This window comes from Manis pentadactyla, chromosome 15 (genome assembly GCF_030020395.1).
Source record: "Manis pentadactyla isolate mManPen7 chromosome 15, mManPen7.hap1, whole genome shotgun sequence".
Lineage (NCBI taxonomy): Eukaryota > Metazoa > Chordata > Mammalia > Pholidota > Manidae > Manis > Manis pentadactyla.
The window spans coordinates 63,740,335-63,758,803 of NC_080033.1; the positions used below are offsets into that span (position 1 = coordinate 63,740,335).

At 39.7% G+C, this 18,469-nt stretch overlaps 1 protein-coding gene across 1 annotated transcript; it reads left to right on the forward strand.

Moving 5' to 3' along the window:
• Nucleotides 1-247: 247 nt before the first annotated feature.
• CLEC3A (C-type lectin domain family 3 member A) lies at nucleotides 248-7,606 on the forward strand. Its single transcript, XM_036909329.2, has 3 exons — nucleotides 248-441; nucleotides 4,426-4,509; nucleotides 6,053-7,606. Exons 1-3 carry the CDS (start codon nucleotides 327-329, stop codon nucleotides 6,445-6,447), a joined length of 594 nt encoding a protein of 197 aa, XP_036765224.2. The 5' UTR covers nucleotides 248-326; the 3' UTR covers nucleotides 6,448-7,606.
• The last annotated feature ends 10,863 nt before the right edge of the window (nucleotides 7,607-18,469 follow it).

Here is an 18,469-nt window from a genome sequence, read left to right on the forward strand (position 1 = left end):
AAGAGAAGAGAAGAGAAAAGAAAAGAAAGGAGGCAAGCCCTTAGTCCCTTAGTTAACTCTGATATACTCTGAATAGGAAAGTCAAGTAGGAAACAGAGACTTTTTAAAAACATCTAACGTGAGACATGAGAACAAGGGGCCACCTCATGCTGCGGCCAGCAGAGACAGTCAAACATTTCGTCAGCAGGATTCCAGCCAGTCTCCACAGTGCACTTTTATAAAGCTGGCCCCGGGCATTCCAGAGCAAGAGGTGCCTGAGCAGTCTACTTGCGCCTGAGCTACTTCAGAGGAGCTGGTAAACTGGCCGTCAGGCTTGCCCAAGAGCCATGGCAAAGAATGGACTTGTAATTTACTTCCTGGTTATCACCTTACTCCTGGACCAGACCACCAGCCACCCATCCAAATTCAAAGCCAGGAAGCACAGCAAACGCCGAGTGAAAGGTATGGGGCTTCCCAGTCCAGGAAAATTCTAGGCTTGCTCAGTGTGGGGAGGGACTAGGCAAACTTCATTTCCAAACTCCTCCAGGACCCTGTCCCTGGTGACTGTGCCACGCCATCATGTGGGTATGGCATTTCAGGGGACTGAGTAACCTTCTAATTCTCTGGGACAGTTTGATATTTAAAGGAATCATGTGTTAGGACTTTTTAAAAACCAGAATAAAGAAAGCTCTCATAAAAAATTTCTGTATCGTATATCCTTTGTTAGGTGGGCTTAAACATGCAGAATATTCTTCTGAGGAAGCTAACCTGAATACATGGATATCTGGTATTATGAATGAGGGATCAAGTAGAACAGATTGATTATAATAGAGTATACTGTTTCACTAGTAGACATTGTGTAACTGTTCTAGTATATTTGTAAGATAATATAAGCTTATTATATATATAGCAGGGGGTAAAGCTGCTAGTAATGTGGCTTCTGTTTTGTCACTGGTTATCATGTAGGTGTATTTTTACATCCCTGGCAATATAAGACAGTCTATACTATATATATTAAGCCTTCTCATGTCATAGGGAAATTAAACCTCCCACTTAATTGAACTTAATACTATTTCAATATGGAAAGACATATAGCTTTTGAAGGTATTTTAATGCAAAACTGAATCTCCAAGCCATCTTGAAAGTTTGGATAGCTTGAATCAGGTTAGAAGGTAAAAAATAAAAGAACAAAGATAATGGCAATTTTTTTTTTTTGCAATATGTTGAAATCAAAGCAAAAGGAAAGAGCATCAGGAAAAATGGGGTGGTATTTTATCTCATCCTCTGAATCATTTTCATATCAGGATATTTCAAGGTAAATATTATGACACTACTTCCTTAACAATTGCACCTCATTAGTAACAAAGCACACAAAAGACACCAACAAGGTTAAAGTCTTGGTTTGACACAATATGGAGGGGCTGGTGGACACAAAGGGGGCTTGTCTTGTGTAGTGTTTTGATGATTATAAAGTGCCCTTTCTCGGGGTACTTATTTATACAACTGAGGTCTGGTGCAAGGTTTTCTAAGTAGAATCTTTTTTCCATATAAAACTATCATACTTCCCTATGGCCTCTTTTAATGAAAGATTAAAATATTTGTCATGAATGATAAAGTATATTGCTAAAGAGGAAGGCAGGGGAAGGAGCGAGAGAGAACATGCCCAGTGATGTGGCAGATTCTTATTGCCAGCATTTCTTCACCACTGGGAGGGAGTGGCAAAGGGGTGACCACCCAGAGGGAAGTGAGAGGAGGGTGAATATGGGACTGTGGTGTGTGTGTGCTGTGCGGTTGCTTCTGAGGTGATGGCAGTTCAGGTCATACAGAGCTCACACACACATGCACACACAAGTTCGCACACGGGCTTTTGTTTGTGCTTTATAACCGAATGAGTACACCTCTTAAATATCATCCTCCCAAAGCAGTTTTTGCTAATTTTGCCAATAGGTCCAAGAAAATAGATTCTACGGTAGGTGAAGCAATAAACCTAACCTGGCCAAATGTTTTTCCCCACTCACCCATACCCTTGTAAAATATTTTAAGTACCAGAAAATAATACCAAAGTTTATGAAATCAAAAGTGAAAGCTATTTTGTGTCTCTTAATCCATAGATATTATCCATTATTAACTGTTGGGAGATAATATTCCCATTTTTTAAATGTACATTAAAAGTTGACATTTTTAACAAAGTGAGAATTGGCTATATAAAGTTTGGGCAGGCAAATTAATTTACTTCATCTATAAAATCTTGGGTACCACCAACATAAGGCATACCTAAGTCCTTTTAACAGCTGCATAATATTCCACCATGTGGACGGACACAATTTATTTATTCTCTGTCCTGTCTTGATGAACTACTGTGTGGTTTCTAATCAAGCTCTTTTTGATCCAAAGTCTCAGTGAACTGCTTTGTGCACATACCCTTTTAATCACACTTTTGAATTGTCTCCCAAAATGATGGCATCAGAACCCGTGTTCCCCTCCTCTGTATGAGTGCCCAAGCTCACACACCTTGACAACCTAACATATCAAAGGTTTAAGTCCTACTAACCTAACCAAGACACAGAAGCTTTGTAAAATCTGCATTTTTTTATTGTTAATGAGGTTGAGATATTTTTCATATGCATACTGGTCATATCTTCTGGGAATTATTTTTGCATTTCTACACCTGTTTTTTTCACTTTGTTCCTACTTTTGGAGAACAGCAATAATAAAATAAAAAAGGAGCTTTTTTTTTCTTAAACTCAAAATGGCAATTGGGTGATTCAACTTCAAAAACAAGATTTCTCTGGTATTTGCTTTGTATGTCTCAACAAACTATGTATTGTAGAAATGAATAAAATATAACTTTTACAGTGAAATGGTTACTCTCTGAATTCATTGTAGACAAAATACATCCACATTTGTCACAAAGAATAGAAGCAGAAGCCAAGCCACCTGGATAGTGACTTCCATAATGATCTCCCAGGAGCCTAATATTAATTCATGTGTCTTCATGTTTCTTACAATGTCTACAGCTTCTCTGTGGAGGCCTCTTATTTAGATAAAATGGTACAGGAAGCTGAGAGAGACAGGCGTGACATCTGTGTGGCTGACAACTTGTCACTTGGAAGCAAGTCCTCAGAAATCTTTAAAGTCTGGCCACCAGTAGCCCATGGTTTTGCATCCTGAATGTGCCCTTATTATTTATCCTGGATTGAATGGTCCCATTGAGGAAATCCTTGCTTTACTGTATATCTGAGCTGAGCTATTGCATGCTTTGAGAACTGATGAGCAGTATCAGGTGAAACAGCAAGGGGATCCACCCCTGGATACACCAGAAGGCATTTTCCTAACCCAAATGTGGAAACACCTGGCTTGCCAAGCACATGTTTAAGGGGATGGTGAATCAGCATGTTTGGATTTGGGACCATACTGAAACCTGCAGGACAGCACACAGTCTCTCTATATGGCATCTCCATGAAGACACAGCTGGGGACAGTTCATATCAAGCTTTAAGCATCTTCTGTGTCCTAGGTCATGTGCAAGGGACCAAGCAGGTAAAGGCAATCACTGTGCAGAAACAGATCAGAGGGATGAGAAGAGAACAGACTTACAGTCAGATCCCAATTCTGCACCTTACCAGCTGGGTGACCTTTGGCTTCTGGCCTGTATTTCTTCTTCTGTGAACTGGGGATCACTATCACTTAGTGTCTATTTCATAAGAATTAGGCTTCTAGTGCAGTGTATGGTGGATTTTAATATTTTTTAATTTTTATTATTATGATTTATTGCAATTTTTGCCTTTGAAATGCTCACAAGCTGTCAATCTCTAAGACAATCCTCATCAGGTCTGGAGTTTTGTTTATTCATTCAACAAACACTGTAAGCACCTATTATATGCCAAACATCATGTTAAGCAACAAGAGTACCAGGGATAACAAAACAGATGAAATTAAATAAATGAAGTAAAATCATTACTGATTGAAGAAAGTGCTCTGAAGAAAAATAAAAGTTCAAGGAGAGAGATTATCCAGAGGGATATAGAGAGGACAATCAGAGAGGGCTTCTCAGAAGAGGAGATTTTTAGGCTCGATAAGGAGACAGACAAGAGCTGGAGCAAGTGTGTTCCAGGCACAAGGCACCCAGGGGAAAGGGTCCTTGCTCTAACACATATCTGGAAGTCAATGGATCCGAAGCCTGATGGAGGGAGAGTCCCCCAGGATGGGGCTGGAGCCAGAGATGGGAGCCCCACCTCACAGAAGGACCTTCTAGTATTACAGCCTAAGCCCTCACAAACCTTCCTGGCCAGCTCACTTCCATGTAGTGCTTACTCTTCATGTACCCTGGGTTGTTACATCAAAACCACCTACACCTCAGATTCTGGATTCCAAAGTTTCATTTTTATCTTATTTTAATTTTGTGCATTTCATTCTTCCTATCCCATCCCACCCTCAACTATCCCAGAAAAGGATGGAGACCTGAAGACTCAAATTGAAAAGCTCTGGAGAGAAGTCAATGCCCTGAAGGAGATGCAAGCCCTGCAGACAGGTGAGACCCCATCTCATTGGCGCCTGTCTCACAAGCGAGAGCATAAGAGATTGTGATTTGCCAGCAATTCCAACCCTACCCAGAGTACATGTCAAGTTAGGTGACCTCTTCTTAAAAGAGACCTTGACAAACCAGAGATGTGTTCAGGAGAAATGATTCAAAATGCATTTAAAAAATCTGTTCATAATTCTTCTCTAATAGGCAATGAAACAGAACTGAAACAAGTAGTAACTAAAAGAATTAGCATTCCTTAGATGTTTACTAAGTGCCTGTGGAGGTCCAACTAAACACAGGGTCACAGGACTCACTCTGCCCACAACTGGCATCAGATGTGCACAGGACTGTGGTTGGAAGCATAGCTTGCCAATGAAGGGCAGCACCTGCCATTTGTCTTTCATGGCGCTCCCAGCAGCCTACAGCTCTTGTCCAGGAGCCACTCTCTTTGGCTCCCAGGCAAGAGGAAATGAGAGTCACGCTAGGTGGGTTCAGAAACAGCCCTGCCTTTCAAGGCTCCAAACCCCAGCACCCAACACCTCACACACCAGCTCCAAATGCAGCGCTTTGAGAGTCACCCAAGAGACCTGCCCAATTACAGGAGTTATCACCTCCAGGGAAGACCGAAGTTACAGTTACGGCTTCCTATCCAGGACTTACAACTCCCAGACACCATGTAGTACCAGTTCAAGGGCATTTTTACCATAGGCAATGTGGCCTGGTGACACTGGTGACACATTCCCTTTATTAGGTTTCCAGGTTACAGAATTAGAAAGTTAAATGTGCACTCAGATGCGGAAAGAGTTTTAGAAAAGAGGAAAGTTTCATTAACCCTTTACCCACAGTCAGGGGCTATAAATTCTTTATAAACGTTAACACCTTTATCCTCCAACAATTTATGAGGTGGGCGCCATTATGATTATCCTTATTTGACATGTGAGGCAACTGAGGCATAGGGAAATTTAAATAATTCCTCCAGTGTTTACACAGCTAGCAAATGTCAGAGCCTGATTTTCCAAAGGTTTGCCCTAAAACCATCTGTATGTTTGTTTTTTTCTAGATAACTTAAATGATATTATCGGGGCTGAAAACCAGTCTCTCCACATGCAAACTAAAGAATTTAGTTTTTGTTTGTTTTTTAATAGAAATGAAATATCATCCAATTGCAAAGTCCTAAGGAAATTCAGCACATACATAATGGAGCTACAAAAACTAGCAAGCATATATATGTAATTGTGACTTTATATGTTATGTAAATTACATTTCACATGCTAAATTGTTACAAGTAACTTCTCTAAAGCCTCAGTATCCTGATACGTAAAGATGAGAGTGATAAAATCGTACTTCTTGGGATTGTTGTGATTATTATATGAGTTCATTTATGTAAAGTGCTGGGCACAGTGTCTGACCCAAACAAAATCTCCAATGTTAACTTGTCATCATCACACATCATTCATTCCACAAATATTTACTGCTATTTGCCAGCTCCAGTCCTGGATGTATTACACTCAAAAAGCATCTTAATATGTCAAATTTTGCATCTTTGCAGTCTGTCTCCGAGGCACAAAAGTTCACAAGAAATGCTACCTTCCTTCAGAGGGCTTGAAGCAATTCCATGAAGCTAATGAAGACTGCATTTCCAAGGGAGGGACTCTGGTTATCCCCAGAAACTCTGATGAGATCAATGCCCTCCGAGACTATGGTAAAAGGAGTCTGCCCGGTGTCAACGACTTTTGGCTGGGCATCAACGATATGGTCACAGAAGGCAAGTTTGTTGATGTCAATGGAGTTGCCATCTCCTTCCTCAACTGGGACCGTGCACAGCCTAATGGTGGTAAGCAGGAAAACTGTGCACTGTTCTCCCAGTCAGCTCAGGGCAAATGGAGTGACGAGGTCTGTCGTAGCAGCAAGAGGTATATATGTGAGTTCATCATTCCTCAGTAGATCCTTCTCAAATATGTCTTCCAAGCAAGAGTGGTCATGATGTATACGCTGATGGTGCCCAAGAATGAGTCAAAATTGTCACACAGGAGTCTGTGTCCATAGGAATACAAGATTTAGCCAATTTTGCTACTATATTTCATTGTGATTTTGCCCTCCACTGGGTAAGACATATTAGGAAATAATGATCTAGCATGTGCACACCGTTAAGGTGGCTGCTTCACAACAGATGTCAAAATCTCTCCTTTCTTAATTCCTCTCACTTGTATTGAACAGGTCTGAGTTAAAAATACAAAAGCCAAAAAAAATAAAGTTTAGGTTACCTGGAAGATTTTCTCTTGAAACTGTAGCACATATTTAATGGATGATAATTCTTTAAATCAGAGATTCCAGGAGCTATATAATCCAAAATGTTTTCAGTCCAATGCTTAGTCCTAGCCATGGCACCTTGTTTACCATTACCCTTTCTTTGAGTTGCTGCATCTCCTGGTGGGACTTTAATCTGGTCTGTCACATCAGGCTTTGAATGTTTCAGAAATATTCTGATTTAACTGGTTTTTCAACTCCACCACACACATACCCCATTTTTGGAAATGTCCAGCCAAGGGTCTAAAAAGAAATAGTAAGTCAGCATAATTTGATCACTTTCCACTCCCAGCATTATATTACAATTTCTGACTTGAATGATTAACCCTAAGGCAGAACAGAGTGGCAGAATGTATGGGGAAAAAAATAGGGGGAAAAAAGTTTTTTTTTTCCCTTGCTTTAGCATCCTTAACCTCTTTGATGAAACTGAGGGTGGACTCTATATGTTAATTTCCTTTTTTTGCATACTTTATATATTTACATATACTTCAAAATCATCTATTTAAGTCTATTATGGCAGTCTATCTTTGGAGGTTGAAAATGAGATTTAAATAATACTATTCTGGAGACATGTCTATGCAATATTCTATTCTGTCGAATGCTATTCACAAATAGTTTAACTAGATTGTGTACATAATTTCATGGCTTAATATGAAATTACAAAGTTTAGGTTTGGGGGAAATGGGCTTCTTAGAAGCCAACAATTCTAAGTATATGTTGTCCTTCAAATAAAGGTCTTTTCTCTTCTTTAAATATTGAATGTGTTTTGTGAACATCCTTCTGTGCAAATTTTAACTATACGTGCTTGGAATTAAGTTTTAGTTCTTTTCATTGTACAATAATAAAGCCTGAATTCTGATAAATGTGGATGCATTGGGATGCTGATTATAGTTATTCAAACTATGTTGGCTTATATCCAACTTGGCACAGTCTGAGGGAAAAAATTCCCAGGATTTTATCAAACTGGTGATTTAGAAGTACTAGGAGAATAATTTTACCTGACAATAGAGTAAAGTCTGGAGGGAGAAGGCAAACTTGAAAAAGAAAATTGTACTGGAAATTATTTTTGACTGGCCCTGGTCTACTCCCTACTCCAACACAATCATAATCTCCTTAAAGATTATGACAATGATGAAATGAGTAGACATTAAAGGTAGTTCTTTCTCATCATATTCTAGGTGTTGTGCTGAATTTCATGTAATTTTCATTCATCTCCAGAACAATCCTGGGAATTAGACTCTAGAATTATTTCATTTCACAGAAGAATACACTGAAGAGGGATGCAGTAACTTGCCCTTAATCACATGCCAGAGGTAGTGGGGTTGTGACTCAGATCCTACATCCTTAGCAACTACGGGAGAGCTGTGACAAGGTCAAGCCTGCTCACGTAGGCAGTGGAAGTTGACTCCAATTCATCCTCCCAGTTTCCCTTATCTGGGATAATTGGGGCAAACAATTCGCCTTGACAAGCCATTCAGTCTGAGGTTCTTGAAAGGCTGAATAAAGACAAGCAGATTCACACAAGTCAGTGTCAGAGTTTGTGTCCCTAGGAGGCTGGGTTAGATAAGATGATTCTCCTCCCAAGCACCCCAACCTGGAAGATCAAGAGAGTAAGCTTAATTCAAAGGAATGGATGAAGACGAGTGAGGGGAAATCATTTAAAATGAGTTAGAAAGCAAACATGGGAGACAGCAAGATTGGAAAGAGTAGATTAAAAGATTATTTGGTTTTCCCAGTGTCAAACCCATGACTTTATTGCTAAGCCAATATCAACCAAGTCACACCTACTCTATTCACTAACCTAGACTTTCCTTTCCTCTCTTTTTCTTGTTAGCCACTATGTAGCAAACGACAATTGGTCTTCAGCAAGAGTGAGAAATAGGTCTTATCTCTTAGGTCAACTTTTCCTACTTCATGAAAGTTGCCTGGACTATACAGTATGAAGAATCGTCCTGAAGCTTGGCGGGGCACGCCATGAGCAATTAGCAGTGTCTCTCACACAGGTCATGGTAGGAGGACATCAACATTTGTATCACATGACTGTCATCCCTGGCTTATATTCAAAGCCGGACAGTCAGGACACTACAAGCTTTACCAGGCAGCTGTTTCGAATCTCTACAGCAGTGCTTCTCAAACTTTTTTATTCTTATGATCATCTAGGAACCTTGCTAAACTGCAGATGCCATAGCTCTGGGCTGAGGCCCCAGATTCTGCATTTCTAAAAGCTTCCAAAATCAACCATACTAGACCACACACCACAGTCTGATTGCAAGGCCCTAAAGCTTTAGTTATTTGCCCAGTGTTAAGAAAACAAAATTCAACCAAGTAAATTTGAAGATCTAATTGGCTTTAGTGAGCAATTTCTGAATCAGGAAGCATCTCCTCTAGCAAGTAGAAAGATGCTGTGAGGAACTGTACAAAGGGAAGGTTTTGATAGGAAGGAGGACAGGGCAAGAAATTAACAGAAAAAGAAAAGAAAGGATTGTTTCAGGTAAGGTCATCTTCCCTTAGGGGGAAGTATAGGTAATATTATGTAAATTACCTTATCTTCTTCTTTTGGTGGTGGTGGGGTGCCTGATGGAGAAGGCTCAGGCAACATGTCCCCTCATTGGTGTTGACCAGAAAATGCCTTAGTGACTGTTAAGACTACATACAAGGACTAGGTTGAAACTGTAATAAAGTCTTAGTTTGGGAGGCAAATGACTCCATCTGGACTTCCTCCCTCTCCTTCCCTCCTTCCTTCTTTCCTTTCTCTCTTTTATAACACCAAAGATAGTCTGTGATGGATTCCAGAACACTTTGCTTCCTTTAACCCAAAAGTCAAGGGTAGGATCTACAGTTTGTCTGGGTGAAGAACAACACTGACATCAATTTGTCCACTTACCACAGATGTTTTCATCCATATCATTAAATGAGGTACAATGTCAAAATCAATTAGGTTAAAGGACACATCAATAATAGAGACTCAAATTAGTGACTGGAAGGCAGACTTACTGCAAGGTTCAGTGGTTCTTTTCGCTTCCCTAGCATTGCTGAATAGCATTTATTGAACTAGAAATAAAGATACAGTCTTTTTTGCTCTCAAATCAGTGAAAACTTTCATTTCTTCACCAAATAAAACACATCTAATGAATGAAGAGGCCCACAAATTTAGCTAGTTAGGTAGCTAATTTCATCTGATGTAAGAAATTCAAAGGGTACCTATGCACAAATAAGCCCCATGCTAGGCAATATGGATGTACAGAAAGGAAGTAAGTTATGGTGCCTCACATGCAAGGATATTACAACCTAGCACACAAGTGGAGAGCAAGACATTCATTGGAGTCTAAGAAGAAAATATTATGCCTTTAATTACATATGGAAGTTATGTGCATTTACAGATTACTACCATTGAGTTTTACCAAAAATGACACCCACAAAAAGGGCCATGATTTAAATAAATTCCTGCAAAGAAACACCAAATTGAATATGCACTAATAATCAAAACTACATGCACACACAGGGCTGACACTTCTATTCCTTGTGAGATTGGTTCAGGGAGGCATCCACAGCCCAAGTGAAGCCAACCAGAATGTTCCAGTGGTTGTTGGCTGGCACTGGGGGCAATGAAACTCTTTTTTTGTTGGAGATGCTGAATTGGGACAAAGTGAATTTAGGGCTTCTGGCAGAGTTCTTCCCCTCCAGATGGATGCAGTGTGCCAAATCAAGGAAAACAATGATAAGCTGTGATGAGAAAAGATGTTGAAGAGAGTGAGGCAAGGAAAGAGGGTGAGGAGGGGAGGGAAGGAATAAGAGAGGGGGAAAGGAAGAGAGAGAATGTGTGCGTGAGTTTGTTTTCACGTAGTGTTGGATTTGTCATTCTAAAGGCTGCTGTAATGAATATTTCTGTGGTGATTATTATTTGTTTCTACTTGAGGTGTTTTCCCTGTTAAGACAGATTCCCAGAAGTGGAATTTGCATCAAAGGGTAGGAATAACTTTAGATACTTTGAATTCTGGTGCTGATTTCTAAGAGAATCATACAAATTGAAGAGGCAGCATGCTCTGCAATATCACTAACTTTGGAGTCAGTCAGTCCTGAGTTCGAACGCCAGCATCCATGCCCACTAGCTCTGTGACCTGGAGCAAGTCATTTTACCCTGCTGAATACTTTCCCAATTTGTAAATAAATCAATAAAAGTAAAACAATAATACAGGAGGGTTCATAATATTTACCATAGAAAATTGTTAGATTTAAAAATACAGAGTTAAAAAATTTGCTTTTGGTGATGGTTGATTTAACAAATATTAGTTATTTTATTAAACTAAGAAAAAGACTAGGATGGTGGTGGTGATGGGGGGTGTGCTTGGGAGAAGCTTCACAAGTAGCAGATAACACTGTTATTAAATTTGCTATATTCATTTGGGTTACACAGATCTATGCTGTGCTCAGAACTGGGAACACCCATGAAGAACAAAAACAGCTGGAGAACGGCATTAAATACAAAGTTATCAAAAGACTACATAATTACAAACCCAGACAAAAGTATTTCAAAATAAAGCAGGGGATACACTAAGGGGTTTTAGAAAGTCTCAAGAAGTGACATCAAAAGGACAGACTCCAAGGGTGACCAGAGCCCTCAGCCGGATGAAGGGCTATACTCATCCTCAACCACTTCTGGAGCATTTTGTGTGTTCGGGCCGTCTCCCCGCAGACACCCCTAAGGGCCCCGAGAAAGGCCACAAGGCGGGCGGTGTGTCGAGGCCGGAGGGGCGTCGCCCTGCCCTGGGGCGGCCACAGCGGCGCAGGATCCCAGTGACAGCCGGGCAGGCCGGCTCGACCTGGCACCTGCAGGCGGTCGAGGAAGTGGCTGGGGGGCTGAGGGTGGGGCGGGCCGCCATGCTCGTCGCTGTCCGCGCGGACCTGGTGCTGAAGCTGACGGTGCAAGCAGCGTCCGCTTCCTCCGGCCGCTGGGAGTGGTCTTCGACCACACACACGGAGGGCTCTTTTCCACCCGCGTGCGAGTCTTCCAGGAGCTCAGCCTCCTGGAGAGGAAGAGGTAGAGGCCTGGCTTCCACCGCCTTCTGCGCACCAAGGTGAGGATGGGCTGGGAAAAAATAGACTGCCCCCCAGCTTAGCCTCTGGACCCCCCAATACCAGCCGACCTCAGGACCCCTCCCAATACCAGGGCCAGTGGATGGACGTGACTGTCTTCTCTCTCCCTGTCTTGCAATGTTTAGTAAAGCTAGTTACCAAACCGGCTTTTTGACAGGGAGCAAGCAATTCACAAGCTGACTCGGTTCACTCATTATGAAATGCAGGTAATGTTTGAGAAGTCTAGGAAGTGGAATAATACTTCTACTTCATTAAAGTGTTTGTGACGATTTCATGAGACAATACAGGTAGAAGGGCATCGCACAGCCTGTTCCTCATAGGAGAAGCTTAGAAATGACAATTATCATCACTGGCGGCGAACTGATTTCCAAAAACTGGGGAGAAAAGGGCCTTCATCTTTTTAGAAGCAACTACTCAGAAATCAAGTATTGGGAGGCTCTGAGGAAAGAAATTTCCTGAATACTCAAACAACGAGAAGAAGATTTAAATGACAGCAATTTTCCAAAGTGTAGATTTAGCCAGAATGAGCAGTCAATATCAGCCCTAGTGTTTCCATTTGAAGAGGGAACACTGTCAATTTTAGTATTTATTGTCTTTTAGCATGATATCATTTGGGGGAAAAAAGCCAGGCTACCATTTAACCTTATAAAAGTATGGGTTTTTCACTTACAAGAACTAAAATGTCATGATAAACCATGATTTATTTAAAAGAATTTTCTGAGTCCTCTATGTGCTAACTCAAATTTATCTGATTTTTTTTCCTTGTACATATTTTCATCTCACAATAATTATATGATGTAGCTTTTTACTGTGTCATTTTTAACTATGAGGAAATTAGGGCTCTAAGAGATTAAATAATTTGTTCAGGTTACACAGGCTGGAAGTTGCAGAGCCAGGATTAGAATCCGTATGTGGATGATTCTAGGGTCTGTGTTCTGACACCCCATGCTACCACTTCCTTCTGGTGTCACACTACAGATTAAAAACAAATTTGCTATATATTTAAAACAAATTTAATCAATTTATTAGCACTATTAACATGTACTATCATATTTAGGTATATAAGTCTAGAGAGCAGGTTCTCAAGGTCAAACACCTAAAGGAAATCAAGTATCAAGCAGCAGTAACTTACAACAGATTAATGTTTATAGCTGTAACTAAAAGAACTTTCACAGTAACGGAAAACAAAACAGACTCTGGTCACATTCAGTGCACAAATCATCTTGTCCTCATACCACACGTATTTATGAAGTTTACAACATAGCAGGTGCTATTCTAGATTTAGACATGCAGCTATTAACATATATGATTAAAAGGGAATGCATTAAATTGTTAATAGCTGTTACTTCTGGGTGATAGGGTTTTATGAATTTTATTTTCTTTTTGTGTTTTCCTTATTTTCACACTTTCTCCAGTAGGCATTCATTAGTTTTAAATTGAGAAAATGTTTTATGTATGCAAGTGGACTTTCATGGACCAACTTACTTTGATTCTTTGTGCTTGTTAAACATAATCTTCAATTACCTCTAACTCATTTGAGAACTTACTATTTCAGTAACCATACTTTGCATTCATCTAAGTTGCAGCCCACTTTGTAGCAAAGACAAACACATTTTTAACAGCTAGAATGTGTACACTAATTCAAAGAAAGGTGGTGGGATGAAGACAGAGAAAAATAATCATGTGAAGTAGAGACAAAGTCTTAAGCATCTTTTCATATGCTAGTAATATGGACCCAGTACCCAGAGACCAGCTTTCATCCCTAGTTCCAATGTGTGGAGTGGGTTATGACTGTGGAGACTCAACCTCAGAACAGTGCAGCAGAAGCAATCCTCACATGTACAAATGTTATAGGGAAATGCTGACCAGAAGCAAAACAACGTCGTACTTGTACTGCCCTCCTTTCTGTCCTTTCAAATATTTGCCACCATGTTACTGTTGCCTAGCAATCCATACACCACCACAAAAGAATAAGAACTCAGTCAAGAGATTTAAGTAAAGAACTTGTGGAAGAAAACTTAAAAATTCAAAAGATTTTTTTCTCTGAATCTGATGTTACCAAAGAAGAAACTGACCCTATGCAGAGGCATCTTCAGAGAAGAACATTCTTGGAAAATGACTCTCCAGCTTTGGAGAGAGGAAATTCTCTTTCTTCATAATACACATGCTTCCTGCTATCTTTGAAGGCCCCTTGCTCTGCCCACTATGGAAAGTTTCTGTTGCCTTTCTGTACTGAAAAGTACTGAGGGTCTATATTGTGTTAGCCTCTTAAAAGCCTCTTTTGTTGATGTGTCTTAAATGGGATAAGATTTGTATAGTATCAGTAATGAAGAAAATATGAAAAGCTTTAGTTACTCTTTACCAGTGGAAATATCAGAGCTGATGGTCAAGTTAAGATTGGTATGTTAGCAATAATACAATGATAGCAAAGACTGTGTTGGGGTCATAAATGTCTCTTTACAAATGCCAAGGACAGGCAGACATTTTATGAGCTCTATAGATATGAATTCAAGCATGTCTGCCTCTGTTGATCTAGAGCTCTTGGCATTTGTTGGCAGTTTTCTACATTAAGAAAATATTTTGTGGTCAGATGAACTTTTTAGTGGTCAAAGGTCAAGCAAATAATTAAAAGTAACAGAAGTCCTGAATGAATGAATAACCACCAAAAATCAGAGAGGTTATATCAGGTTGGCAGCTCTCTAAATAAAAGAGTGGTGCTGTTAGGCAATAAAACTTATTTGGCTTAACTGCCCAGAAATAAAAGGTTTTTGTGGTTTATCAGTTGAATTGTTGGGTGCAGAAAGAATAATTGCTCTGCACATACATGCATTGTAGCAAAGTTAAGTCTCGGAGGACAGTCTAGGTATGAGTCAAGGTTCTTTACTTCCTAGTTAACTAGAAACCTTGTCTGAGTTAACTGGGCAAGTTAACTTCTACAAGGCTCATTTTCTCATCTGTAGATGGGAATTATAACAGTACCTGCCTCTTCATGTCATTGTGAGAGTTGAATAAGACAATGTCCATAGGCTCCTTAACAGATGTCCACCAGCATGCAGTAAATACTAGCTATTCTTGTTTATTGTTTGCATCATCCTATTGTGAGCACATTTCCCCAGCTGTAGGGAAGGAACCCCCCACCCTCCACCTCCACACACAAACATGCTCCACCCTAGACACCTGCTGGATTCTGCAAGGGGGGCAGGATAAAAGCCAAGATTCCTGGAGAGCATTCTCAGCTACTCTGTAGCCGGACTCTCAGATCCCAAATTCTGTGTGCTTACCTGCTATGACAAACACTAGAAGACTGCCTGATGCAGAGGAAAAGAGTAGGAAGTAGTCACCTTGAGTTCACATATGGGTTCTACCAATGACTAACTGCCAGGTGAGATAGGGCAAATTTAACTTCTCAGACACTTGTTGTCATCCCCCAAAATTGGATATACTTATACCAAAAGGATTATGGTGAAGATTAATAAAATGAGATGTGTGGATGTGTTGAGTACAGTGTATGGCACAAAGCAGAAGTTTAATTAGCACTGGTTTACTTCCTGGCACTGAGTTTTGGGGTAGCCCTGTTCTGCAGTCTCCCTATCCTGACCATGTACCTTTGGGGGTGTGCTTCTGGCATAACCTAGTAAGTGGAAACATATGCAGAAATATGCTTTGGAGACGTGTCAACTTGTGAACACAGGGTGAGTAGGCCATGGGGACAGAATATTTAATCATTAAATTATCTGCGTTGCATTGATAGTCAATCCCTTCTTTTTAGCTTCAGTTTCCTTCCCAGAAGAACAGAAGGAAGCCTAACCACAGTCCTCTTCCCAGACCATTCAACTCTGAAAATGCTGCCATGCTAGTCAGTGTAGACTGTTCCTTTCAGAGTAAATGGGGTGGCCTGGTGAGGGGGGGCAAAAGAAGAGCCCTTGTGTCAGCTCTCTTCTCCCTCATTCTCCTCTGATATTTCTCCTGCTGAAATAGGAACAGTCCCCTTCTCCCACACTTAAAAGGAATTTCTAGGGTCTTCCTTGACCGTTCTCAGCAAATTCCTTTAGAAAGGAATGAGAAGAGCTTCATTGTATAAACAAGAACAAGCACAGGGTATTTATTAAACACATTTCACCCCTTATTTTCTATGTGACCAAGGATGAGTTCTTCCAATTCTCTGAGTTTTCGTTTCTGATTTAAAAAAAAAAAATCCAGTTGAGGGATGGGCAATGGCAACCTCAGAGTGATGAGAGGTAAACAGAATAATATATGCTTTTAGGAGCTGACACAAAGAGAACAATAAATATTCATTTCCTCTTCTTTTAACTTAAGCTTCAAAGGGCTGTAGGCCCACTGAAATTACAGATAACTTTTATTTTTTTGTATACCCCTGCACACAGTTTGGTATAATACAATATAGAAACATTTGCAAGATGGATTAAACACAAATGAGTGTTTTAAAACCCAGGTAAAAGCTCCCAGCACATTTCCCAACTCTCAGATGAGCAGAACAGAATGGAGTTTTGGGCCACTAAGGTTTGGTGCAAATGCCAGATGGTATTATGATACATCTAGATTTTTCTATTTTGTCATTCACATGACACACCAGAGTGTCCAGGCTAAACACCAACCTAGGGCCAATTTTTAGCAATATCAGAAGAAAACAGGAAGCAGACATATGAATGGCAAAAGAGGAAAAAAGAGAGGTTTTTTTTTTTAAACCAATGGCCTATATTTTGTGGGGGTTACAAAAAGCCCATCAGGGAAGATCAAGCCCTCCTCCAATAAAACACAGGGATGCACATACACAAACCACTCACAGTTTCAGGATCCTCATATGCTCCGGTTTAGAATCCTCTGTTTCAATCCATGTAAACTCTAAGGCTTAACTTTGTAGCCATATCAGGTGTTTGTCAACCCATTAAGGACTTCTGGCAAAACATGTGCAAATAGTTAAACTGCACTGATTTGGAGACTCAGCTGTGCCCTGAAAGGCAATTTAAAACTCCCAGAGTACAGATTTATATGCTTGCCATACGGGCAATCTAGGAAAGATAAGTCCTTACTACACTGTTCAGAGACCCTTTGCCTTTTACAGCTCAACTGCTGGGAAAGAGAGTGTTTACAGACTCCTCTTCTGGAGGTGAGGAGAGCTGAGGGCCCAGGGAGGGTCGTCAGAAAGACCACCTCTGTGAGCCCAGACCACCAAGACAGAGTCCACACTGCTTATTAAGCAGAGTTAAGAAGGTGAAGTGTTAGCTGCATTTCACAGTTTGTTTCTAAAACTGGATTGTTATCTTAATAGAAGTTCTTGAGTGTGTGGGAGTCTCAGTCACCCCAAACAAAAGTCCCTTAGTAACTAGTCTATCCTTTGGTCTGTAGAAAAATAAAACATTGAGAAACCAGTAATCTTTCAAAGGAAAAGTTGTAAAAGCAGTTATAATCATCCTCAACAATTCATTGCAGTCCCGTATTACTCATGCTTGTTCTGTTTGAACCCAGTGTTTCCTTTAGTTCTGGAAATTCTTACCTAGTTCAGTTTTATGGCCTTAAGGTTATCAGAAAGCTATATTCTAGAGTACTTGTTAGAGTCCTTTCCATGAAACTCTCTGAAGATGAAGTACCTTTGCAAAAGCATCAGAGTAAAACAACTGTCTGTACTTGACCAAAAATAAAAAATAAAACTCAAAAAAAAAGACCATGGTTAAAGATTTGAGGAGAGCTCACCTAATAATTAAACGTAATTATTTCTGTGGCATATAATAATTTAAGGTAACAACTGGACAATGAGAGTATTGACAGATTTCCAGAAACTTAATTTCTAGATGCTTATATTAGTAATATATATTCATTCACATAAAACCTAAGAAAGTTTTTCATCACTTTTTATTTGACAATGCTTCCCATATAATTTAATATACCACATGCACCTAACTAATTTAACCTCTCTGTTTTATAGGGCAAGAGACACATTTTTTGAGATTTTTCCAAGGACCTTCTAGGAAATCTCAAAGTTTTTCTGAGGTCAAAAAGACTTCATTTAGAATTTGATTTTGGGAGGTTGTCAAAATTCAAAAGATAAAGATTTGAACATTTGACCTAATAGGATCTCAGATCATTATGAAATAATACTTCATTATTTCCCTATAGTGAAAGGAGATTGTAAAGGCAAACACAGAAAGTTATGCAGTTGTGAATATTGAGAATATTTTAATATTCTTTCTTTTGAGAAGACTGAGTTATGTTACATAACCAAAAACCTGATAAAGACAAACTTAACCATAGTAAATGATTTTGGTAAGATACAACATCTCTGTTCTGCAGGTAGATTAGCCAAGAGATTAAAAAAAAAAATTCCTTTCACAATCTCTTATGATGGTCATGCCAATAGTCCAAGAAAGCATCATCCTTTTAACAGAGGGAAAAAGAAATTCTAATTCTGCACCAATGTCTTTTGAAGTTAAAACTCATTTTTTAGAAACTTAACTGAAATCCATTTTCATTTTAGTGTGACCACACATAAAATTCCTTTTCCAAGATTCCTTTTCCATAAACCTTCTAAAACTTTTTTTATATCTAG